Below are 26,726 nucleotides of genomic sequence, written 5' to 3' on the forward strand. Positions count from 1 at the left end.
CAGAGCTGGCTCCAGCAGAAGAGGCTGGTGTTTTCTAGCTGGTCATTCAGTGTCGTCCATGTACGCCAGGGACTTGAGCTTTTTCTTAATCATCCTAGATAACTTCAAATGAACCTCATGCTGGTAATGCTTTCTCTTCCAGATGGAAAACTAAAAAGTTGATCCAAACTTTTGCTGCCTATTTTTAACTTTAGTAAACCGGACTTTTTCTTGAACTTGGAGTCAAGTAATCTTAGTCCAGTTGGCTCTTCAAATGCAGCTTTAGTGCTCCCACTTTGTGTATTTTTTTCTTGCTGCTGCATAGCAGTGGATAGAGCAGAAGCAGCGTGACCCAGCAGAGCAGCTGTTTTCAGGGCATCTTAATAGAAACCTTTTCTTTTGTTTTCCTGGGAGTTAGAGATGGCTGTAAGCTGCAATACAAAAAAGACTTGATTTTTCTACAGTGTTTTTGATGCAAGTAGCACACTAACACACGCACAAATAGCTCTTTGTAGCTGAAATACAAAAAGATGGGTTATGCAAGATAGCCTGTGTTTCCCCAGTTAGTGGCTAGTATGTCTTTGTAACATTACACAAAAATAATCTACTTTATGGGGAAAAGAAGAAAAAATTGCAAAATAAATTTGCTTTGAGATGGCTTTTCTTAAGGCAGTGGGAAAGCTTGCTTACAACTGATTGATCCTTTAGGTTGCTAAGGATACATTTTGGGGTTGAAAGTCACTTGCATGTTTTTATATTCTGCACGGAAAGAGATAATGAAATAATCTTCTGCCTTTCCAGATTGTCCAGAAGCAAACACAGGTTTTGAAAGCGGTTTCTTACACACAGCTTCAGGCATCACTTGTGACCTCTTATTTACTGTAATCCTGGGAATTGGCTCTGTTGCCCTGGCACATTTTCGATGCTGTTTAATTGCGGTCAAGCTGTAATCTGCTTGGTGGGAGGATGCAGTGAATGTGAAACCTAGTAATAATCTTGTAATCAGTTTTACGTTGTTTGGAAAATGTTAAATCATGGTTTAGAGTCATGTTGTTTGAATTTGTAACTGGAACAGGGCATCTCTTTGCTTTCAGCTGGCTAGACCTTTACAGACGGGAAAACAAATGTCATTAGGAGTAGCAAAATTGAGTCCTGCTTTTACCTATTCTTGAATTCCAATTGGCAGAAGTCACTCCATCTCTTAAACAGATGTGATTTGCTCCGTGATTGTCACAGTACTGAAAAATACCCAGTTTCTGGAATAAAGCAATATTCTTTCTTACTTGGGTGTGGAATTTGCCACTGATACTAGTAATTGCAGTTGCTGATGTTTACTAGGGTGCATGATAGAAAATAGCATGTTTCCAGAATAAACCTATTTTCTCACTTACCTGGGTGGAGACGCTGCCACCAATGCTAGTAATTGCAGGCATTGACATTTAGTGTGTTGAGCAACCCAAGGTGGCTTTTGTAGAACAAAAATTGTATAATGCTGTATGGGAAGCAACTGACTTGTGAGCAGAGTAGGAGAGGAGGGTTTTCCATAGTGCAGAAGGATTGTAATTAGCTTTTAGTCTTGTTAATGCCCATGGAGATAATGCATATGGATTTACTGTAGAGAGCATACCCATTCTGTAGTACGGTTGTTTCCAGGATTCTTGAATTTATACAACTTGCCAAGCTCCAAGCATGTTGAGTGTTTGAATATCAATCTTAAGCTTGAATGCAGTTTGTGATTTTAGGTACATACAATTTTGGGGACAGCTGGCTGTTAAATACCATTGTACTGACTCTGAATATTGTCTGCTTTTACAGATGCCTTTGTAAATAGCCAGGAATGGACACTAAGCCGATCCGTACCAGAGCTCAAAGTGGTGAGTCTATATTGACTTCTGTCTCTGAAAAACCTTCTCAAGATGTTATGTACAAATATGAAAACCTTCTGAGGTTTGCTCAGCTTGGAGGGAGGCAGGAAATGTAGAATGTGATTTTTCAAAAAGCAAAATAGTTTATTTCAAGAAAACTCTGTATGAAGTTTTTGCATCTTTTTATGCTCAAAAACTTGCTTCAAAGGACTACTTTTGTGTTTTATTTCTGTTTCAACTTGTTTGCTTAGTTGAGGCAGCTTCTCAACCCACTCGGAGTAGAGTGATCTTACACTATTTACAGGGTAAATTGGCAGATGATCTCTAAAGCTAAATATAATATCTAAAGCTCCTTTTATCTCCCTGTAGTAATTTTCACTATTTCTTCAAGGGCTAAAAACCTTTTGTCCATGTTTTTTTTTTTTTTAAAAAAAACTGAAACTGAAGTAAATGTTCTGTCTGGGGAAGTTCTTTGCATTTTTTTTTTTTTTTTATCTCAGGATTTTTGTTGGCATGCTGAATAAAAATGGGGCATTTGGAAGTCCAGTTGAGCCACTCAGAAAACTACGTTTTAGTATAAGAACTAAATGATTTAACAATTGCTTACGCAATCTCTTCCTTGTCCAAAGTGTTCATGTATAAACAGAAGAAAAGTCAAAAGGACTTCGGAGGTAGCATTGAGGATATTTCCTGAAGTTGGCATTTTAAAAATCATCAACCGAGTCTGGTAATGGGGGCTGAAATTTCTTAGTAGGGGTTATTAAACAGGCAGCCTGTCAAGTTAGCAGCCCAAAGTTGCTGAGATCAGATTGTTCACCATATGGAAGTCCACGTTTCATTACATAGTTTCTGAAAATCTGTGACAAACCTACAGCATCCAAGATGCCGAACTGGGGCAGACATCATCGGATTGCAGATCATCATCTTCTTAAATCGCTTCTGTTGTCCTACCGCAGCTGTAAGAGCTGCTCTGACTCGAGCATCCATTCCTCACATGAGTGGCCAAGTGAATTGGACCAAACCACGGCAATTTAAGAAACAGACAGCTGAGGCCATGCTTCATTAATCCAGTTTTCATGTGGTAAATTTCCTTTTTTTTTCCCAAATCTGAGTTGATTATAGTGTTTAAGGAGATGAGAGAAAGCACAGGTCAAGTTTAGCATGACGTGCTTATTACAATGGCGTTTCAATTGAAACAGCTTTCTGATAGCTTAAGTTCTGCTTCTGTTCAACTTGTAGCAGTGCACAAGGTAAGTAGAAAAGAAATAGAGTAGTCCATGGATAGAGCTACATGACACAGGAGTGGCTTGACTTAATTTAGCTGATGGTGTCAATTGGAAGAGGTATCTGCGGTAAGTGTGTTATACAAGCAAATGCTAGGAACGTAGGACTTGGAAGGTACTGGCTGCATACGGGCCACAGGAGTGGTGGGAGTCTGTGGAGGGTTCTCCTCATCCTGGCCCCTTCCTCAGAATGCCAAGCGCAGCACCCAGTGATAAACTGAAGTCTTGCAGATGAGAGCAAAGCTGCAACTTGTGTGTCATAATACACACAACAAACTAGTGCAGAGCATTAGAGAAAACTGCCAAAGATGTTGGGATGCCAAGGCTGCATGATGTGGATACTTGTCTTAGGCATCCTGCCCTCCTACTATGTGAGCCAGTGGTGTGAACGTAAACTTCTGAGCAGCTGCTGTAGAGAATTGATTTTAAGCGGTCAGCATGCATGAGCCTCAAGCTTGCTGTCCAAGGCTTCAATTTAGACTCCTGGATGAAAGCAGAGGACTTACCGTTACAAAGCTATTAATTTGATCATACCCCTGCAAATTACTGAAACTAGTGGTGCCAGCTGTGGCCATGAACTTGTGCTCCAGCAGGGTGGACGGATGGACTCAATTGGAAATCTGCTTTTTTGTTCTCCGTGTGCAGAGGGGTCGGTGGAAGAGCTCAGGACATTTGCTGGCATGCTGAATAAAAATGGGGCATTTGGAAGTCCAATTGAGCCACTCAAACTCCATTCTAGTATAAGAATTAAGTGGCTTAACAGTTGCCTTTTGCCTCTGCCCAAGGAAGTGAAGGGCAATATTAAATGCCAAACCTGTCTCCAGAGCACTATCATTATGTTCACCACTAAGGGTAACTGGGTGCATTGCTTCAGCTTGTAGCTGTGTTGAGGATGTTGTTTTGGGCAGAATGGAAGTAGGAGGGTTTTTCTCTGTCACTGTTAAGTGCAGTAGTGCAGATGGAGGCTTAATGATGCAAGATGATGCCTAATGGTGCAAGTTTATGAAACTGCCCCTCTTCTAGCTGCTGGAGTGGACTGTGCTCTGTAGAAAAAGATGGTTAGTAGCTTCGTGGGAGAAACTGTCTTCTCCCTAGAATCTGGCCAGCATTTATGTTGAAGATAGTATTTCATTTTCATGGTGGCTATTCCTATACCTTTATGATTTACTGAAGTTTAAGGAGAGAACAGACAAAATACTTAAGGCTGCAGTGAAAAAATAAAACAATGGATATATTTTAAGAGAATATTATTCCTTTCCTCTGATTATTTTTTAGAAATACATGGTGGCTTGATTTATTTGACATTTTTAGAAGCATATGCTTTTCTTTTAGTTAAATTCTATCCCTGGAAAGTGCTTCACTTACCGAGACTTATATTATGGTCAAGAGTGTGCTAGGCCAGCTGGGGGAGAGCAGCTTCTTGGGTCACTTGAAGAGCTGTGCATGTCATGCTGATGGCTGTGATACTTCCATCTCTAATTCTGGTGCATTTGTCAGTGAGATAGTTTCTCAATTTAGATCCATATTTTGGTGCTCCTGTTCCTAAGCAGGAAAACAGCAAGTTCTTTTTTTCTACTTTTCCTAGTAAACCCATGTGAAGTTTGCTTGTCTTCTAACTTTTCGGGAATTACGGTGCTCAAAGGGCCTTAGCCTGGTCACAGACTATTTATCTATAGAGGAGACAACATAAGTGGTGTGTTTAATCTACTGATTTAGAGATGAGGTTTTCAGTTTCCTTGCCTTTTTTGGTCTAGGCTATCACAATATCCAGCTACAGAGGAGGAGCTTGCCTGGGAATGTGAGGTTCAACTGCTAGTGAGGGATGACCCTCCATGCATTTAAGGAGTATACCATATTGCTAGGGTTGCCACAGAAGATTACAGGCAACTAGCAAGCAGTTAAGTAGATGTCTTTGAAAATTGGAGGTTCTATAGAAATAAACTCAGAATTTATGGTTTACTTGCTGGATAAAAAGAGAGATGAAAAGCCCTTGCTCTTATTTGTTGTAATTTTGTTCATATTTTTTTTTTTTTTTTGCCTAGGAACATTAGCCTGTTAAATGAAGTTTAACGTTTTAGGTAGGTGGGCATGAGTAGTTATGAGTATACAAACTTACTTGGGTTTGCTGGCACACAGTGGAGGGAGAATTTATTGACTGAAGAGGTTACTTGGTGAGGCATTTCTTGCAGCTCAGCCAGAGAGAAAGTGGGCGTCCATCACTGCCTTGGTGCTCTCCGATTGCAGTGTGCTTCCCTTTTAAAGACTGAGTCATCCTCCCTTAACCCAGTATTTTAACTCTCAGCTCATTGGTTTAAGCAATTTTTAATAAGAAAGTTAGCTCATGTCAGCATTTAAGATTAAGAAAATGAAGCAATGTGTGCATTAGTGTGTAACTTGCACATGCTACATCTCTCCCTTTGGCAAGCTAGGGACAAGCTGTCTGCTGATTTACCTAACTCATGGGGAGCTTTTTTCTCAACTGTTTTGGTTAGGATCAAGACAGATCTGTAGAAGAAGGGTCAGCTGAGTTGTGTGTAAAAGGAGAAATAAATACAGTTCTCATTTCCCTCAAAAGCAGGATCTCAACTCTGTTGCACAGGAAAATCTGAATTGGCAAATAATAACCAAGCAAGGAAAGAAAGCATTTATTTAAAGCATGGATAAGGAATGATCTCCAACTCCTACCCTCAAATGTGCAGATCAGGGCTGATGTTGAGATCTTGGATCTTGCTGCATATGTCAGTCTAGCTTTGGTTGATGGTTGGCCCAGGAACAAATCAGCAGGGATAGCATCATTCAGGAACACAAGACCATGGGAAGTGATGACTTGTTACTGTGGGAATAATTCTGCCAGAATTGCTCATCAGCTCCCACCCTTCAAAAATAGCACATAATATAACATCAGCAAACCTTGGAGTTATGGGCATTTGAGCACCTCTGAGAAGAAAATTCTTGTGGTACTGAGCTATCTTTTCTGCCTTTCTTGAAAAGAAATACTTAATGAAACAGCTTAATAGAGAAAGATCATGTATGTTTGAAGTCTGTTTGCTTATACCTGATTGCCAGTTTATACAAATGTTCATGATGCAGATGTCTTGGCATGGAGGACAGGCAGGGAGTTTTGAGCTCATTGCGTAGCCAACTGGTCAAGTAAGAGACTAACAAGCTGTAACGAACATGCCAAAATCTGTGTTTGTATGGCCACATCTATCAAATGTATGCCTAGAGGGTCCGTGTGAATCACAAGAGGAATGCTATGCAGAGATATTTTAAAATATTAAGATGTACTGTTGCATTTATTTGAGTGCATTTTCCGGTTAGTAGATGGTAAGGCTGCTCTGACCTTGAGTTTTCCACTGTGAAGCCTACATCTTGCCCAATGTTCTCAATTAATACAGGTAGTGAGATGAAAAAAGGAATTCTGCCAACATAAGCTGATCTTGGCTTATTTGTGTTGTCATGTATATTCTTTTCTTATGTAGTATCGTTTTTAAACAAGGACTTTTGTTTGCTGACATACTTTGAGTTTTTTCTCCTGTCTTGGATTCTTCCTTCAAGTGCAGAGAAGGCATTCTCTAATCGTGTCAAATTTTTGCCTGCAAATGCTGCTTTTGGGTGATTTTTTTTTCTTTTTTCAGGGGATTGTGGGTAATCTAGCAAGCGGCAAGTCTGCCCTCGTGCACCGGTATCTGACTGGCACATATGTCCAGGAGGAATCACCTGAAGGTATGTGCATGTGCAAATTGTTAACAGCATGCTGATTCTACTGTTTTTTTCCTAGACTGAATCCTGATTTGTTCTTTATCATGCAGAAATGAATTCGTAAAGGATCGGTTTTGCTTTTTCACTATATGAATAGAGAACTGTATTTTTTTTTTTTTTTTAATGATCTCCAAATTGGAGATAAGTATAGGCAAAGAGTATGACTTTTCCATAACCACTTAGCACCCTTAAATGCTTTCCAATCCATTATATACCCATGCGGGAAGCTTCCCTAGTCATGTATTGAGAAGTTACTGCCTCAGGTAGTGTCGATACTGAAAGGGCTTGTTGCATCTTGCACTGGGTTTTTGTAGTATTGGACCCTTTGTTTTGTGATGCTTCATTTTGTTTTTATTCAGACCCAGGAGCCTGAGCTAGATTTAAATTGCTCCTCGTTTACTTAAAAAACGAATAAATAAAAAAATGGTTTTGCATTTTTTAAAAACAATGTTTTTATGCCACAGAGAAATTAATTTGTACCTGAAAAGATTGCAGTGCTTAACTGTAATCCAAGCTCATAACTTAAACCAAAATCCTAGAACCTTACTGAGGTTTATCTTACATGAAATACTTTCTTGATTTATTTTATGTTCTCCTTATGAACTTCTAAATCCAATTCTGAGACACTGAATTTCTGGTTCCTTCTTTTCCTTACTGGCTGTTCCATTCTTTGCAGATATGGATGCAGGTAATTATACATTCTCCTCATGGCAGCTCTTGTTTTGAAGAGACAGAAGGCACAGTTTTTGTACTTTAGCGTTTTTCTCTTGTTCTGTGTATCATCTTGATTTGTTTCCTTTTGATTTCAAGTCTTTAGTACATCTCACTGTTTTTGTCCCTTGCTGTAGCTGTCTTTTCTTCAGTAGTATGTAGCTTCATATGTCTATGGTAACATTTGTTTCAAATTAACTCTTACCAAAGGAAGCCATTAAGCATAAAATCTGACGTTTTAACATTTTTTAAACTAAAATGGGAGGAGAGGGAAAGGGATGAAAAAGGCTGTTAAAATGTAATTGCAGTAGCTGTGAAGTCCTCCAGTCAACACCCTCAAGCTAAAAGCTCTTGCTCTTAACTGGGACTGTGGGCAATATCTGAGGCTACTATTTGGTGTAGAACAATAATTTGCTCATCTGATGGAGAAGGTGGTAGATCATTTTATTGCCTGCTGCTTCTCTGTGCTGTTAGCAAGAAATAAAAACACAGTATGCATATCAACTGAATGCAACAAGTCCTAAGAAAAAATAATCCGCATCTCTCCTGATCTTTTCCCCCTCATCTCATCAACTGAAAATATTTTGTTTTTGTTTGTGAGACCTGAATGTCTTGGTTATTCTCAGTTAACAGTACTCTTCTGCTACACTATGAATATTTTACATGGTGCTCCTTGGGAGTGTTGCCATCTGTCCTTTTTGTCTTCAAGATTTTTTATTTACAGTACTTGAGTGACATTAAGACTGTTTATCCTGGAAGAATTAGGTTACCAAAGCAGTGTCAATCATTTCTTTGCACATAAGTGTAGCTGACAAGCTTCACTAATGATACCATTCCTGTTCATTATTAGTAGAAAAACTGAAATAATTAAGTGCTCTAATTCACCTTGTAAGGGATAGGGGTCAAGGTTTCTAATCAAGTTAGCAGGAAACAAATGCATTTCATAACACATACATAGTTTATCCTGAGTAAATATTCATAGATATTATTTGTGTTTTCTTTCTGTACCCTGTTGTTTTATAGAAACCAAGACACCAATGTAGCAGGTTCTGGTGCATTGAAGTGTGGACCTTGTGATTTGGCCTTCTCCATGGCACTGTAGCTGTCCAAACACAACATATGTGTTTGAAACGAGTGTCAATCTTCCTTTTGTCCTTTTTGAGGTCTTGAAAATGTGCAGGTTTAAGTTGGATAGAGTAATATGTATGCTAGATTTTGAGGTTTCAGATGCTTGCGTAGTTTAGGAAGAAATGTTGACTGATGTTGGCTTACTATCAGCACAACGTCTTGGTTGGTATTTGACTGGCATCAAATAATCAGTGTCTAATTGGGAGGTGATTGGTGTGTCCTTCGTGTAAGGACGGTGCCTGCAAGCAGAGGCTGCTGCCGCTGCTATCCCCTCCCTTCTAAATGGCTGCTGCTACCACGATGGCTGCCCTGAGCTGCACAAGTGCCAGATCTCCCTTCAGGCCTTTAAGGTACGGTCAGCGTGCCAGGAAATGAATCTTAACTATATACAGATGGTTTCATGTTTCCTTCAGCTCTTTTCTTTAACACAAGACAAGACGACTGCTCCTTCTGCATCCCATGCCAGCCCCCATGATGAGGAATTGTTTAACACCCAAGTGTAGAACGGTTTTTCTTCATGCTTGTTTTGATGGACTTTTATTTCTGGTCATAATGATTTTTTCTTGCTAATTACTTATTATCTTCAGACTCTAGTAATGTTGAAATGTGAAAACTTATTTTCTCTAGTAATGTTGTAAATGTGAAAACTTATTCTCTCTTAATATGAGAGAAATTACACAGGTAGAGAAAATGCATTTTTAGACTCTTTGCCTGTCTGACATGCATGTAGCTTTGCTGCTGTAGAATACATTATTAAATTGGATGTACTTTGATGTACAGAAAGACTTGGATATATTGCCCTAAAACAACCCGAATTCTTGGTTGCAGGACTTGCACTTTTACTATAACAATGCTAGAAAGCAATTTAAAATAGAATACACGCGAAAGATCACAAATTGCCCTAGTCAACCTCCCAAGCGAACAGAAGAAAAATAGTTACTAAGCAGTCACTGGTGTGCCTTGTTTTGGGGGTTTTCTTTTGAATGTAGCTGAAAGAAATGTAGCAAAGCCTCAAATGAGTTTGCATGCAACCTGGTGTGTTTTTCATCCATCTAAAATTCAGTTCTGCCTCCAGGGACATGGTGAAATGTGATGTGGGGGGAATTTGAGTACTTTGTAGACCAAGGTGAATTAAACTTCACAACAGTAGTGAGTTGCAGGGCTTTTTGATGTTTTAGAGGCACAGAGGCCTGAATTAACATGATCATGAATTAAAGGCCTTGGCACACCTCTCTAGTATGTCCATGAAGACCCTAATGGATGTAGTCATTATTTCAATTTATTTTTTTTTCCTGTGAGGATGTGGTTTTTTTGTGTGTGTGTGTTTGGGGGTTTTTTTTGTGTGTGTGATGATTTTTTTTTTTTCCTGCTAGTTCTGATATGTAGTGGCAATCTTCTGTTTTTATGTAGACTAATGGTTTGGGTTATTCTATTCTGTGTCCTAAAAGAATATAAGCATCATCTACTCAATTCTTTCAGCTGACTTCTTTCAGGGAAAAACATGTGGTGTTTCAGTTGCTGGGCACTGTGATGAAGGCAAAAATGTTGTTTGTTCTCCTGAACCAAAGCAAAATACGAATTGTCTTTATGTTAGATTATGTGTTTAGACAAGCAAGCCAGGATGCGAATGCCATGTTTTGACGTTGTCTTTTTACCTTCAAGTGCTGGGAGATGAAATAGTGAAATGGGGATCACAATCCAGTGTTAAATAGATCATGGGAGCTACTGCAGAATTTGATAATCTTTTCCTTTTGTAACAGACTGATTTTTTCCTTTTCTTCCTGCAATTCCTATGTAAGAGAGATTTAATTATTCCTTCTGCTGCCAATTAGGTTCCTAAAGTTATAAATGCTTTTTCGCTATTTTTAGCTGGTTAAAGCTTTTCAAAACTGTCGGAACAGGGGAAGGGCTAGAAGTTGTTTTTACTAGCCATCCAAATTTTATCTTTTATGAGTTAAAGGAAAAGATCTCTTTGTTCCCAGCAAACTGTTCTATTCTCTGAGCGATTCAGCTGAAGCTTAAGAAAATTGGGGCAAAATTTGTTCTCTGAGTATTTAGATGCTTTTTCTTAGAAAGTTCACTCCTTTTTCACCTGTGCTATTCTGGAATTTCATAAAATTATTATCAAACATGCAAGGCTTTGCATGTGGCTTGTAGAGTGAGACTTTTCAAGAACTGCAGGCGCACATTAGTTTAAAATAGCAACATGGACCTACCAACCCAGTTCCTCTAAATAAGCTGGATATCACCGCCATCAAAACGCTCGGGCTGAAGTCTCCTCCTGGATTCAAACCCGTGGTTTAGCATTTCACAAGTTTCCTGCAGTTCTGGGCAGCTGAGAACAGTTTCATCTGCGAAACCTAAATAGCTCTTGGGCATGGAAGACAGCTATGACTTTAGACATATGTGTTTCAAAATCTTCTAGTTCCTTGTCTTTCACTTGACTAGAATAGCAGCACTGGCCGTTTTCTTATTTTGTTAAGTTGTCACTTCCAACTGATCTGCAGCTATGAAAGAAAACCCTTGTCTCTTTTTTTCTCTGATCAGTAGAGCTGCGGCTGGTTCTCCTGGGTTTTTAGAGCCTTTCAGATTTAGCATAAAAGTGTTTGTGTTCTCCGGTCCCCAGCCTTCCCCTCTCTCCTTTCCCCTTCCTCTCATCCCCCCGAGACGAGCAGTGCGGTTTAGAGGATCCTTTGAAAACGGCTCTGTTGCAGCAGTCAAGCTGGCTGCTGTTTAAAGTGTTGCGCAAATAAGGAACTATGATAATTAAAGGAAGAAGTTAGGATTTGCTCTTTCCTGGGGAGAAGATGCTGAAGAAGCAGTTTCCTGGATGGGACTTCCCTTTTAGGTTGTACGCCTTGAGGGTAGAATGATCTGACTGAACGTCTTGAATGCAATGAAGCTCAATTACTCAAAGGTTTTCAAGACTAATGTCTGTAGGATTTGTGCCCATCTAACAGGCTCCTCTGAAGATTTCCTACCAGATAAAACCTGCAAATTAGATTTATACCTGTTATTATATCTTTAGGCTCTTAATGGTCTTAAAGATGATTCCTGACTCTCCGGTGTGCTTTGATTGCTGGTGCTGTTGAGTCAAGTCATTCTGGAGTGATGGTTGACTGAAGAAGGTGGGCCTTCCCTCTTGGTGCTAGATTTTACTATTGAATATGTTTTCAGGTCATAACTATGTTTGGTTTTTGAATATCTTCAAGTTGCATTTCTGCCTTCTCAGCTTTAATATAGTGTGGGGGGGGGGCGGTTTCAGCTTGTGTTAGGCTTTTGCTGTTTTATTCACTCTATTAAATCTGTTGCTGGTTTTTAGGTATAGTAGCAGCATATTGTGGAGTGTAATAGATAGCTGGTTTTATCTGCAAAACATTTAGCTCTCAACATGCTTTTGAGTTTGCTGCTATAGCAGGTTGTGGCTAGACTTTCTGTTCCTTTGGGGAATGATGAGGGACTCCAGATTGAGCCATAGCAGGGTTGTATCTGGCCCAGGTGACTCGCTGGATTTCCTTTTCACGGTTACTCCAAGAGGCCGTGCTCATCTGGTCTCCCCAGGTGTCATACTGTGATGGAGGAGGAAAAGGGATGGAGGGAGAGGATATCAGTTTGGTTCCTTGAAGTTCTGGGTTGCCCTCTAGGCAAGAATAGGATAAAACGTAGATGCTTGCAAGGAGGTAATTCCCTTCAGGTCTGGTCAGCAAAACACTCTGGATTCTTCAGGATGAGAATATTTGTGGCTGTGGTAGTGGGGCCAGCTCTTGATATTATACACTACCTGCTTGAGGATATGTCCTCGTGGGCGAGTGGTCCCCAAGCCTGCAAAAAAAGGATTAAGGACAACTCCAGTTGTCCTTAATTTGAAAGGTCTGTTCTCCTGAGATTTCCAGATGCATCCTTTTGGACAGCATTTACTAAGTTCCCACTTCTGATGAGATATGTCCTTTTTCATGAAAAACGGGAGTAACTATTTAATGCATCTGACTTCCATGGCAGTAATTTTTTAGTGACAAAAATACCAGTTTAGCTATTTCTGTTGCTTGGATAAAGTACCGAAAACTTTACACTTGACTGCATACAGTGAAATCTTTAAATGGGCCACCTATTTTTCTCGGTGCAGCTACTTTTAAAGTCTTCTGTTTGTTTGCAGTGCTGCAGTTGACATGAGGCACCTACAGCTGGAAATCCTGTCTTTGATTTTATCATGATCATTCTCTTGCTCTTAGCCTTAGTTCTGAGCAATGTCAGTATGACATTGAGAAGTATTCAGTGCAATACTAATGGAACATAGATTTTTAACTGTAAGGCACAGTGGGCTGTTGTTAAATGTAAGGTCTAGTCTCCTGTTTGGATTATTTTGGGAGATAATCAAGGAGCGAACAAACGAAAAAGTCTCTCAACACCTGAGATGCTAATAGTTATTTTGCCCAGCTTTTCTTAGCAGGCCTGACTATAATTGCTTGTGTTCAGGCAACTTATAGTAAAATTGCAGCTGGTTAAGTCCGATTTTAACTTCAGGGTTACTATTGGCAGAATAATACTGTAATGAAAGGACAGGTAACAGAGGCTGGTTATAACCAAAGTTCAGAAAAAAAAAAAAAAAAGGAAAAAGAAAAAACAAAACAAAAATCCTCCCCCACACAGCCTGCAACTTATGCTTTTAGCAGTTAAGTTTTGGGCTTCTCTTGGTTACATAGTCTGTTCTGTTTGAAGGTGTGCTGGATCTGCAAATTTTTGAGGTTTAACTTATGCAAAGAAATTCTGAGTGGGTTTTGGCAAAGGGTGATTTATGTGTTCAATTGAAAGGTAGGAGCTTTGTGAATGTTGAGCTGAACCAGCCAATATCCTGGAAGAGGGGAATATATATTAAACCGATCTCATTTCTTTTTAAGTCATTGCAGTATTAAAGAACTATGGTGTAAAAAAAAAAAAAAAAAAAAAAGGCAGGTTTGAAAAAGCAGACTGATGGATACAGGTAGGTGAGTAGTAGCTTGTAGTAGCTTGGCCTGCTCAAAGAGCCTGATTCCTGCATTCTGTTGTTTGTCTGCAGCTGGCTTAAAAAAAACCTAAGCTTTTAAAATTAGACTTAGAGCATATGTGCAATTAGTGGGTGTGATGTGTAAGCAACGGTCTGCACCTGCTGTCAATAAAATAAAGGAAAAATGAAAGTCAAGAGCAAGTATAAAAAAAGCTGTCAGAAATACCTGATTTCCTATCTTATAACTAGGTATCAAGATGTGTAAATGTAAAAATACCTTTTTGTGTTCTACATTTTAATATTTGACTAGGCCTTGCTTTTAAGGTCTGTTTTTCTGCACGTTCCTTTTCAAGAGCTTTTTTTGTCAAGTTAAGCTTGAACATCTGACGTTCATGGTTCTGCCCTGCTGAAGTCTAAATTGGCACTGTGTCGAGGTGCAGTGGTGTCAGGAAGAATGCTAAATAGGAGAAACAAAAGCAGCAGTGCAGGAAGCACCATTCAGGCTAAAAAATCATTGCAAATCATATTCGTGGGTTTTAGTGATTTGGATCAATTGCTGTAGGTCTTTTGATAGCAAGAGTATTGCTGGAAGAGATCTTCTGGTACTTGAGTTAAAAGGTGCCCTGTGACAAGGCACTGAAGTGAATGCAAGTGTAGGTAGTTCCTTGCAGATTCCTGCTGGGTTTGGCCCCCCATTTCACCCTTTCAGAAATACTTTTTCACAGGAATGAAACACGGAAGAACAGGCATGCTTGCAACACGTGTGCCAATGTTTTTGCGGCTGTTTTTATGTGTAATAAATGCCTGGTGGGAATGTGTTACTTGATTCTGCCAAGTTAATGCGTGTCTAATATTTTGTTAGTGGAAGGGTTTTGGGGGGGAGCTCCGCTGCCCAGAGCTCGAGTGTTTTACCACTTTGTGAGAACATCAGCTGAGATGTTTCAGACTCTTGAAATTTCCATGTGGAGTCCGTAGTGCTATATCTCAAACCTGTTCCTTACATTTGGAAGTTGTATGGGTTGGGGTTATCTTTCTCTGAGGAAGAAAGACAATTAGGTTCTTTCAATGATCCACTTGTAAAGTGGCAGGCTTTATTCTGATGTTTTTGCTCAAAATAATTGTGATGCTTTAAATATGAATGCTTTTGCCTAAAAGGACTAAATGTTAAGATCTGCATGATAACAGTTAGCAGGAAGGTACTAATTAATGCCTCATCTTTGATTCATCACAGCAGAAGCAGCTAGAGAGCTTTCATTAGGCTATGTTACCTTGGTATAATTTAGTTTTGGGTTTCATACAAACATTAAAATGAGGAGAAAGGAAATGGCTTGCAGTTACCCTCAGTGACACTTGCATGGAAAGGAAAAAGAGGACAAATTTCCTGGCATGGTTCTTTGCCACTCTGAAATTGGTGCAGCTTAGACTCATTCACACCCTGCAGTCCTCTGTCTGGGTTATGTCCTGCACTGGGGGCTTTTAATTCTTTTTTCCATTAGTATTTCTCAACAGCAAGTTATTCTTACCTTTTCTCCAGCACTTTTTTCTATGTCGTATTCCTGCTTCCCAGATTCTAGTTCTGTGGGTAATCACATTTTTTGGACCATCAACCCCAAGGTTTATATTCTGACCCAAGGTTTATATTTAATGACTGAGTTGAGCTCTGTGTGTCTGTTTTTATCTGGGGTCATAGTAAAATGAGCAGCTATAAGGTCTTTTCTTTGCCCTACAATGGGATCAGCAGGTTATTCCATACTAGGAAGCTTGAGGTCTTCTCTCTTCCTAGCTTTTGCAGTACTGAGTTTTTCCATCTGGTGCCTGCAGCCAGTTGTTCCTGCTTAGGTGCAGAGCTTGGCCCTGCTAAGATGTCTTCTGTTTTTTTTCCACATTGTTTTTTCCATTTGTTAAGGTCATGTTGAAGTATAATCCAATTTTCTAATGTGATTGCAATCCCTCCTGCTTCATTATCTGCTAATGTAATGTCCTATTCCTTTTATATTACGTATTATTCATAAAAATACTTGTATGAGGCTTGGAAGTTCCGTAGGACCTTGCTTTGGTGTCATATATTTCTATCGTGACGCGTATGAGCACAGTGTGGCTTTATCTCCTTGTGCACCTACACTACAGTAGTTTGATAAGACTCTGCTTCTCTAATTGCCTTGCAAGCAGTATCCTACAGACTACTGGAAGCTTTATAGTCAAAGTACAACTGTTTTCACCTCATATATTGGCAACTGCTTGAAATAAAGGGAAGCAGTTGTTCTGTGTTTCATTCTAAGTAGGTAATGTATTTAGAAAAGCACTGCGATGTTTTGGAGACCCATCAAATGTGGCTTTCTCCAGAAGCCTGCAGAAGTATCTCAGTTAAATTTAGATGTTGCTGTAGCTTGCAACTGCTACCTGTAAGCTTGTTTCCATGGAATTCATGGAAGATATATTAGCGCTTCCTTGGCAATTGCTCTATGTATTAATTGCATAACTATTAGATTATGTAATATAATAATGTTTTGTGCCTGTGGATAGACCTTGCTTTGATGGCAGTAGTTTGCAAAATGTGATAAGGATCATCAAGTTAGATATATCTGCACGTGCTTTGTTACACATTTACGAAGGAGCTAGCTTGGGGGTTGGAAACAAGACTTTGACCTGAATTACTTCTGCTCATCTTTCTCTGTAGCATAGAGGGAGATGAGGTGCTGGGCAGCAACATGTTTGGGGCCAAAATCTCCGGTGCATCTCTGTGTGCTCCTTCGTTATGTGTGACTTGTAGCTCAGAATTCTCCCCATGCCTTTTCTGAAGCAGAAGTTAAACTTGCCTGCCAGGAGCAGATGATGGGTTTGCAAAAGCTTGGTCAAGGTTGCTGTGCTGCTTCCATTGTACTTTGTCAGGAAGCTGCTGCAGAGATTCTTGAGTTTATTATTTTTAAATCACATCAAGGGATGTTCAGGTGCAGCACTTGCATGGCTTTACTGGACTGCTGCAGTCATCCCTCAGTGCCTCTTTTTACTTGCAGAAGGTTTTATGAGCATTGGTTTTCCCTGAGTTTGACAAACAATTTTCATGTATTTGGTAATGTGTGAGAGCTAAGGGAGTAAGGAATTTCTCAATGTACTTCCCTTAAGAGGAGCCTGCATTCTTGGCAATACCTTATATGAATAATAATAATAAAAGAATAAACCTATGAGGGGTTTTCCATTTTTAAGACTGCTCACCACAGTTGTCAAAATACCCATGTCATTGGAAATCCAAAATAGAGGCTTTTATGGTTGTCTTGGGCTTATCTTTCTTCTCTGCTTTGATGTCCCCACATGCTCCCCCCTGCCCCCATAGTCATGGTTAGATGTCCAGCTGCTGCGTGTGTGTGTGTGTGTCATATGGCCAACCCCCTGAATTTATTTTGCTCATATGGCTAAATAACTTCATCCCTGTGGCAATTTACTTGAATAAAGAGTCTGGCAAATCAAGTTGAGCCTGAGGATACAGTATGAAAATCAGTAGTTGCTTCAATGAGCAATTACTCAGTGAAACAGTTTTCAGCAAGAGGAAGAGGCGTCCAGGCTTTCATAACTAGCTAATTCTGCACACGAAGGTTTTGCTCTCTGTAACAAAAGATTCACGATACAGAGTGCCTTTGAGTAAAAATGTTTGAGAAGTTTAAAATCTGTGTCTGGTTTCACCAAAGGACTACTTCTTATTACTGCTGATCCAAGGCACTGGCCTTTGCAGGGTGCCGTGCATAGAAATGAGCTTAACGAGCTTCTGCTGACTCCTTCAGCCTGCTGCTCTCGTTTGTGCCAGGTTTAAGCCAGACTTGCTATATTGCTAATGCATGAAATCCCTTTAGCTCTCTATTGGTCCAAGCTGCGTTTTCATCCAGAGCATTTTGAGTAGCGATGGGGCCAGATGCGCATTACAGACTGCGCCTGGGTGTTTCTTGCACCATGAGCATGTCTCTACCTTCTGCTAGGCATTGCGTGCCATTCTCACAGCAATATTTGCATGCTTGTGTGAAATCGTGTGTTTGAAAAATAAGTCTGTATGTGTTGTCTTGCCTTGGGAAACTGAGAATAGTGTCTTGTAGCAATTTTTAAGGGTAAAGTTTTGGAAGGGAGAGAAAAAGAAAATACATGCTAAAATCCTCCGAAATCCAAGCTCCCACGTGGTTTCAAGAATTTCTTCTTGTGAAATCGCTGCATTTCATGACAGTGTTTTCCAGCTGCACTTGTCTGGCAGGAGAGAGTTCCCTGGGATATTCACTGACATAACCTCTCCGTAGCCGCAAACACGAGATTGACGTTGCAAGTAAATACAGTTCAGCTGTTGACTGCACGTCTTGTCCTGCAGCCTCCTTGTGCTGTGACAGGCCTATTAGCAGGGAGCAGGAGGGATCCTGCTGCCTGTCAGAGCTGAGGGCCGGCCTGCCCGTCGCCTTTGTTTCCGCAGCCTCTTTTGGCAGGTACATAGGGGAGTCGCGAAATTCCCTCATTAAGAAGCCGCGTGTGTCATAACGCTGATGTGACTAGAACAAAGCCAGCTCCCTGCCTCGGGACTCCTCGCTGCTGCTTTGAGCTGCTGCTTTAAATTACAAAGGTCGTTTCTCTGCTTTCGGTGTCTCCAGCCTAGCTGGTACCTGTGACTCCATCGCATATACAGATGTTTATAAAAATTATGGTGCCTTTCTGTACCAAGGAGAGACTTCTTGACTCCTACTGTAGTGGTAGTGAAGTGTTCAGACCAGCTGATCTGTCATGTTTTTCCTTCCTCATGGCCCTGCAATGCTTTACAATTCCCCAAATCCATTTTGCAGATATCACTAGTGCAGTGCCGTGTTAGAGCCATATTAAAACAGCTGCCAAGGCATCACTATTGCTTTCCTGGCCTGGGGATGGGTCACGTTAGGGCTCATCAAGTCCAAGGCAGAGTTATTCTGTCCTCCAAGTTAGGAATCTGATGACCATAAATATCTGCAGGATAGTCAAAGCTTTGTATATGGTGCCAGAAATCCATATTTTTCACTATATACACATATTACTCTCTTTTTTTCCTGTGTAAATGCTTGATATTGGTATTTCTTTTAACATCTCTCCTGTGTAGTACCAGATATTATGATACCCTCAAGATGAGGACTCTTTAATGTTGCAGTAACACAAATTAGTAGGGATGCCTCTTGCTTTGATCTCAAATTTGCATAAACAGTTTCGCCTAGAGAGGACGAGGGTGGATCTGCTGTTACACTTCAGGATGTTGGCTTTTTTGTGTGCTTCTGTTGGCTAAAAATTTAGGGCATCCTTTTGGACACTTTAATTTGGGGGGTTATCAGATCTGAACTACTTCATCAACAAGATACTTAAAGACAAACTAAAAAGAAAACCCTCAAATGAGAGCATATGGGGATGAGTATATTTTGGGTGTTTTTTTTGCAGATTCTCTTTTATTTCGTATTTATGCACATATTACCTCTATGAAAGGAGAAAAGACTTTAAGTGTTGCTGAGATTACATTTTCCTACTTGAGGAATTGAATGGGAGAATATGAATTTGTTGGGTCTTTCCCATTCCAGTCTCCTTTGGGGTATTTGGAATGGGCAGTACAGAGAGAGAGGTTTCTGATAAAATTTGCTTTGTGAGAGACATTTTTTTTGGGGGGGGGGAGGGGGGAATCCTGCTTTTTCCATTCACTTGGGAACTGATAGAAAAGCTTGAACTGATCACATCAACTGACAGTCATGATGCTCAACTGTTGTTTTTCTTGGCATGTGGAAGAAATCCAGGAGATTAGTTTTTCTTGTGCTTTAAGTTAAGAATTTAAAACAAAAATTGTGTCAGAGGACTCCAGAGGAGCAGAAGTATCAAGGACATCTCTAGTAAATCAAAATTAGGCTCTATAAGCCTGGAGGTGTGAGGAAAACGTTAAGTAGGAGGAAACCAAGGCATTAAATAAATGATATTTCTCCGCTCAGAGATTTGAGTGGGAAGGGTATTTGTCACGGCGTGTTCGCAGCAGCGTTTATGTGCAAGAGTAAAATGTTGAGTGGCTTGAAGGAACCAATGGAAACTAATGCATATAGCAGGTAACAAGCATACCCTGCTTTAGGGGAAAGCTGCTGCTTTAATGGGTTTAAATTTAATGTATGCTTGTTGACTGCAGTACTGCTCTTGCAACATGACGGATCTTGGAAAAGCGGTGCAGTGTGTTATTTAGTTTTAATAGCGGAAATAAAAATACATTATCATTGTAGCGAATTTAAGGCACAGCATTTTAGGGGAGGCAAGGAACAGGTGTGCGAGCTGGAGGCTTAATGTGAACTCGGGCAGGAGAGAGCTGCTGGATGACTTTGAACCGGCGTTGTTAAAATTGCGCACCTCACAGCTGCTTCCTCAAAAATAATTAATTCGATGTGTTAGTGACCTTGAAGCCTCTCTCATCTCACATTGCTGTCGACGTTTGTGATCTGCATATGTATTTTAATACTATAGTCATGGGTATTTTTCCAATTCTCTGCTTACGCTTTTTATTTTGCCTTGTCTGTGGCTGCTTTACGCCTTTGAGGACCGAGCACGAACGTGCAGTGAGGTTTGAAAGGCAGCCTATTGACAAGAGGGAAATTAGGGGTGGTTCTTTAAATATCATTTCAGTTCATGGTGTTTTATAAATAACCATGCGAACTTCCAGTGCTCAAAAAAGAAAACTAAGAAGGCAATTATGCAGAATATTCACTCTTCAATTAAAAAAATATATACTGCCTTTCGATTGTTACTTAAAGCATAATGTGTGTCTCTGGAGAGCTATGCATTAAGTAATTAGTTTTATTTAATACTTCATTATGAAGCTCATACAAGTAATTAACCAAGTTCTTCTATAGGAATAGAAAGAGTTATATGGCTAGTAAAAACTAGTTTTCTGAGAGCTAAGGCTAGTGTCCTCTCAGATTTATTTTTTAATCTTTCCCTTTTCGACTCCTCTATTAATATTTATTTTCTCCCCCTTATCTTGGAAGCCCGAGTGAAATTTGCTTGTTAGCTGAGATGATGAAAAATCTGTAAATACATGCTGCCCTTATTCTGTACAACAGAATGATAAAAATGTGGCCATCTTAATGGCTCCATGCTTGGTGCCTCATAGGCATTCATAATAGGGTAAATTTAAAATAAATAAAATCTTATTTTGATGTCTTATATTAATCATGAAATGCTTTTAAGCATTCTTACCTATTGCATATAGCTGAACTGCTGAGTAGATTTAATTTGAAACCTACTGTAATGACGGGGCTGGGGGTCAGTGGGTCTAAGGCAGTTTGGTGTTGCCACAAGGTTAGTAGTAATTGGATGTTTGAGGGCACTGCTAGCCTGTACGCACTGGCTTATTGCTTCAGAGCTGCTTAGTTGGAGCTGAGAATTGCCCGTTCTGCTGTCAAGTTTTTAAATGTATTGACTTTGCTAGTGTGACAAGTGTTGAAGTAAGCATAGTTGGGGAATTGGATTGAAATAAAACTACAAATAAGTCATTTTTTTTAAAGTTTAATGTTAGTTAATAGATATGTTTTGTCTTGGCCTGGAAAACTCATATGGGAGGCTAACTGGAGAGCGTGAGGCATACAGGCCCCAGGGCCGTGGGGGCTTATTGGCTCAGATGAGAAGCTTTCCCTTCCAGCAGAGCATAAATCCCTCCCCAAGACTCAAGCAAGCCAAGTTGGCTAATCCTGGTTTAGGCTCAGTCATCTCAGAAACCCTAAATGTGATTTAGAAGCAGCGTGGTGCCCGCAAAGCCCCAGGCCCTGGAGGAGTCCTCCTGTTGTGCCCTTGGGTTGTGCTCTGCGTCGCCGCTTGGACCCAAGGAGCCGCGCGGCCCGTCTGCCGGCCCCCTCCAGCTCCCGCGTCCAGCACCCGTCCTCCGCTCTGCACAACCGCTCAATAGTCTCCGTCTCCCTGGAGCAAACAGGACTAGAATTTGGAGCAAGCATTGATTCTGCTCTCTTCTTATCTCATTCTCCAAAGCAAGTCTTTAATTCACCCTTTCAGCACGTGGTGCAACATTTCTTAAAAGTTCTATGCATCTCTATGGAGGTACCACCATGTAGTTTTTTTGTCTAACATGTGTCTAGTATTTACCTCTAACTGTGGTTTGTGAATATAGAAGTTCCATTTTCATAACATTATGTATGTTAAGAACTGGGCTTCTCTTGAGGAAAACCTAAGGCATATAGGAAACCTATTTCAGGTCTGATCTATGGTATTTCAGTTGCCTGCACACAACGCTTTCTCAGTTACCTCAAACAGCAGAAGACCATCTTGAAATGTGTATCAAAACCAAGTACTCATAAGATGGAAATTAGCATTCGTGATGCAATTGGCATTTTTTCTCCATTAATGGCCTAAAAATATTTGGCTTAGGTTTTCTGTAAAAATTTTATGCTGGAGTGTAGTAGCTTGTCTTATATTCACAGTGTTTTATGCACATGTGGAAAAATCCTAAGAGCTCTTTTTTTCCCCAAGCGAAGCCTTTTTCTAGTTTGTGTTTTGTACCTTTTTTTCTCCTGTAATGTGTTACTTTGTGTGACAGGTGGGAGATTCAAGAAAGAGATAGTAGTGGATGGACAAAGCTATCTGCTGCTGATTAGAGATGAAGGGGGCCCTCCAGAGGCACAGGTGAGCATTGCATATAGAGCTTTACCGAGCTAAAATCATGTTCCCTTTTTTTTTTTTTTTAATGTTATCTGAACCTTCCTTTTAAGAAAACTTGCTTTGTTCTGTTCATCCCTTGGTCCTGCTCTTCCAGATGGCAATATATATATTTCCCTGAAGTGAGAAGTGTTTTGTTGAGAAAATACTTGTGGTTTTACGATGCAATACAATGCAAAATGAGCAGTATAAGATGGGAGGGCACGTTGTTGCCAATGCCTAGCTTCAGAACCAGAAGATGCTTCTGGTGACAAGAGAAATGCATGTTGCAGACTTGGGATTTCTTAGGAGCCCAAATGCCTAAGTCCTCAAACAATAGGTAAACACTAAATAGCTTGTGTACAAATCTGTATTCCCTGTTTTGTTTGGCTTCCTCTTTTTCCTTCCTGGGCCTGCTAAGCCTCAACTTTCCAAGCTGTAGCTCAGCCCCAGTAAGTCCTTAAGTTGTGAAGTGGTGTCTGTGTAGTGAACTGCACTGCTTCGTCTCATCGGAGGCAGCTTCCCTGCTGTGTGCAGGATTTGCATTGGAGAAGACTACCCGCTTGCTGGAGGTCCTGCTCCTCTCCATCCTTCCGGTTTGCCTCGACCTTCTACCTGGGCATCAGCAAGGTCTCTGGAGCGTGTGCTCTGCTCTGGCCTCGTTCGCTTGACTACTTAGGGGCAGAGCGGCTTCCGAAAACGTCTCGCAGTGAGACCTGTGCCGCTGCCAAACAGCTGAGCAGGAGAGGTGCCAGCAGTAGCAGCCTGTGCTCTGGGCCTCCGCTTTTGCTTATGAGCTGCAGGAAGCTTTCGGAGCATGGAGGAAGGTGGTGGGACAAAGGAGGGGAGAAAAGAGGTAGAGGAACCGGAGACCCAGCGCGACATCCTGGAAGGAAGGAAGAGCAAAAACAAAAGCTTAGTGTCGCCGACACATCTGCAGTCGGGTGAGGCAGGAGCTTAAATGAACTGCACTGTTTTCGGCTGTGAAGAATTTGGCTGAAGCTCACAACGGTTTTCAGGCCTCGATGCTTATAGAATATTCATTGGGGGGAAAAAAACCCTGAAGACTAGAGGTATATTCATGAATCTAAATATCTTTGTACCGAAAGAATTGGTTTTCTTGCAGAGTTCATTTGAATGAACAATGTGCTGCCTTTGCATGCTAGGTAAATCTGAGGTTTTTTATTACCTCCCGTTGCTGCTGCCGAGTTTGTACCTCAGCAGATAATGATCATGGAAAGGCTTGGGGGAGGCTTCTGTGAGATGCTGTTGCGCTTCTCAGAAGAGGTGATTCACGTGCCAGTGTGGTGTTTTTTCAAATTTGTTTGGTGTAATTTCAAATTCTGGGTGTTTGCAGCAAGATCTTTATTTTTGGTGTTAATTCTTGAATAAAGAACTTAATCCTGCAATCATTTATAACTGCATAACACCAAAGGGACCTGATCTGAAGAAAAGCATGGACCTGTTTTATGGTATAGAAAGGGTTATTTTTAGTCTTAAGTCTGTGTTTTGCTGCAACATTTGATGCAACGTTTTTGTGTGTGTGGAGAATCAGGAGAGGTACAACCACAGCAAGTACCAAGGCAAAATGCAGGACTTGTGACCTGCACCAGTCCTGGGGCTGAGAGCATTACCAGATGGTGGCTTCCTTTCTAGAGCACAATTAAAGCTGCAACAGAGAGCTCAGCTTGCTCTCCCTTTCCCGACACCAAGGGATGGGAAAAAAAAACCTTGCCAGAAGACTCACTTTCTGCATCAGTCATCTTTCACATCCAATATAAGATTCCTCTAGTATGAAAAAATGGAAAGAACTTGCAAATAGCTCATTTCAAGCACCAAAAACCTAGCTAACTGCACTGGCCAACACTGTTTCATTCTTGCCCCATGCTAAACTTGTGCCCACAGATAATCTGTTTTGCATGTCAGGTTTGGTGTTAGCTCTTGCTGTCAGCTATTACAAGTGCGATGTTCTCCTCCTGGAAAGTCCAGTTAATGCCACAGCTGAGCTATACAGCTCATCCACATTCTTCTTGATTTTTAGAGCTTTTCTTTATGTCTTGGCTTAGTTTGGACTTGTCTTGGGTAAAAAATGGATTTAATCACGCTTGTGAGACTGGAGATGGATTGTGTACAAAACAGAGCAATCTCTTTTGCCTCAAGCTCTTCCCTGCACAATGAAACTTGAAGTGTATTAGTCTGAAATGAGGCATCCTTGGCTTTTCAGGTAGTGCATGTTTTTCACAAGTCCTTTAGTTTTTATTTTTGACAGGTTAGGTATTTGTGAAGTTTAAACTTAGGTTAAAATAAGAGAAATAATTACTTATTAGAAATGTTTTATGACTGTAGGGATTGCACTGAATAACTCCTCAAGAGGATTTTTTTGTTTGTTTTTTTTTGGTTTTTAAAAAAACTTTTTTTATGTTCAGTCGACAGCTACTGCTACGCTGAATATGTTGAACAATATACTGACAAGTATTAACTTATTCTGAAGAGACCATTAGCTTAAAGACTGGTGCTTTCAGGATCTCATTGTTGGAAGCAAACATTGCTGGCGTAATTCAGCCAGTTCTGGTCAACGTAGATATGTTTAAGTTAAATCAAAGAGCAAGTCCTCACTGATGATACTGCTTCCAGTAATTTTGGTTAGATCTTCCGGTTTTAACAGCTGAAGTTAAATTGCATGGTAGCTGACCTTATTTTGCCAGCAACTGTTTGGTATGAAAACAGTTACATCCTTACGTCCAAAGTGATTCCTCTCCCAACTATCTTGAAAGCCTCCAAGAATGTTTTGCTGATACTACACTATAACCACAAGAGATGACGTAGTGTTTGGTTTGAAGTATTCAAAATACTTTGTGAATATAAATATCTAAAACAATGAAGAGCATGAATAAGGAGGACTGAAACTGGTTTCCATTGTTTGGATGGGAATTCAGTTACTTGGGAAACATGAGAGCAATGAGGTTGAGCTTAACTGAGTCTCCTTTGGGCTGTAGCTATGGAAACAGAAATTTGCTCTTATGTTAAATGTGTTTATCCTCACTTGTTAGATAAAACATTCTTTTGCGTGACTACTAAAGCTGTACTTTGTGTGGATGTCTCTTACTGGGTTACTGATGCCAAAGGAACATCATTTTCTGCACACTGAAGGCTGAACAAGGTACTCGGTGTGGCTCATCCAGCTAAGGTGTTAGTGAAGTGAATAACTGGAAATTTGAAACTAACTTTTTTGAACGTTTGTCAAGATAGAACAACTATATTAGTCATATTTCTAAAACCACAGCCATTTAATTTGTCCTGGTATTAATAGGAGCATCAGTGAACATGCATGTAAAGCACAAGGTGCGGAAATAACACAGTAAATGAGGCACTCCCATGCCTAGAAATAAATGGGTTTTAGTTGTACAGAAATGTCAGTCTCTGGTTCATTATTGTTTTCTGAAACAAAATCAGTTTACACTGATAGTAGTTGGGTTTATAGTGTCATATATTGAAGGAGAACTTGAAAAAGGAGAAAAAGAAAAAAAGAAAAAAAAAAAAAAAAAAAAAAGCTTGGTTTCTTCCAGATCCTGCCTGGCACAATGATGAAGGTTAATTCGTCCTTTTATGAACAATATAGCACAACTTGGCCTTTGGGCTTTTATTGCTAATAAAATTACTGTAATGTGTATTTCTGTTTTCCATCAGTGTACGGTGATTTTTTTTTCCCCCTTCAGTGTCTTTTTTTTCACCATATGCTGCTTCTATTTCTTTTTTTCCCGCAGTTTGCCATGTGGGTGGATGCTGTTATATTTGTCTTCAGCTTGGAAGATGAAATTAGCTTCCAAACTGTTTACCACTACTACAGCCGTATGGCCAACTATCGTAACACTAGTGAAATCCCAATGGTACTAGTGGGAACACAGGGTAAGTGTGGTCTTGATGATGACATTCCCTACAGGTGTACTTCCATGTGTACTTCCATGGCCGTGCAGGGTTGGCCATGTCACGCTTCTGTGTTTTCCCCTCTTGCTTCGGTCCTGACACCCATCTGATGCTGACATGTTGTGGCTAAACTGGCAGGTAATCGGCAGAGCTGAATTTCTGCTGTTTTGGCTTCCTCAGCATGCTGAAAGAGGGTTTGCAAGTGTTGCTTTAAAAGGGAAGAGAAATCCCCATGGGATATACCCTGGGGGTGCTGACAGGACCTTGGCAGTGCTGATATGGATCAGTTCTTGCATCAGGTGGAAATACAACTTGAAACCAAACGCCGCTCTCTTGTTCCCAAGCCTGTTCCCAAGCAGCAGCTTGTGCCAGCTCTAACATGGCAAAACGTGGCAAGGGGAAGTCGTGGGTCCCAAGGGCTGCGCTCTGGCTCTG

At 40.4% G+C, this 26,726-nt stretch overlaps 1 protein-coding gene across 1 annotated transcript in view; it reads left to right on the plus strand.

Annotated features, from left to right (window-relative positions):
• AGAP1 (ArfGAP with GTPase domain, ankyrin repeat and PH domain 1) overlaps nucleotides 1-26,726 on the plus strand; it is a 254,411-nt gene that overhangs the window by 35,366 nt on the left and 192,319 nt on the right. Inside the window, exons 2-5 of the mRNA XM_088523675.1 lie at nucleotides 1,795-1,853; nucleotides 6,766-6,853; nucleotides 22,270-22,355; nucleotides 26,132-26,273. Coding sequence (XP_088379801.1) covers nucleotides 1,795-1,853; nucleotides 6,766-6,853; nucleotides 22,270-22,355; nucleotides 26,132-26,273 — 375 coding nt within the window. The remainder of the gene's footprint in view (nucleotides 1-1,794; nucleotides 1,854-6,765; nucleotides 6,854-22,269; nucleotides 22,356-26,131; nucleotides 26,274-26,726) is intronic.

The sequence above is a fragment of the Tinamus guttatus genome, unplaced genomic scaffold (genome assembly GCF_059628265.1).
Source record: "Tinamus guttatus ecotype Peru unplaced genomic scaffold, ASM5962826v1 Tinamus_guttatus_pri_ptg000197l, whole genome shotgun sequence".
NCBI lineage: Eukaryota > Metazoa > Chordata > Aves > Tinamiformes > Tinamidae > Tinamus > Tinamus guttatus.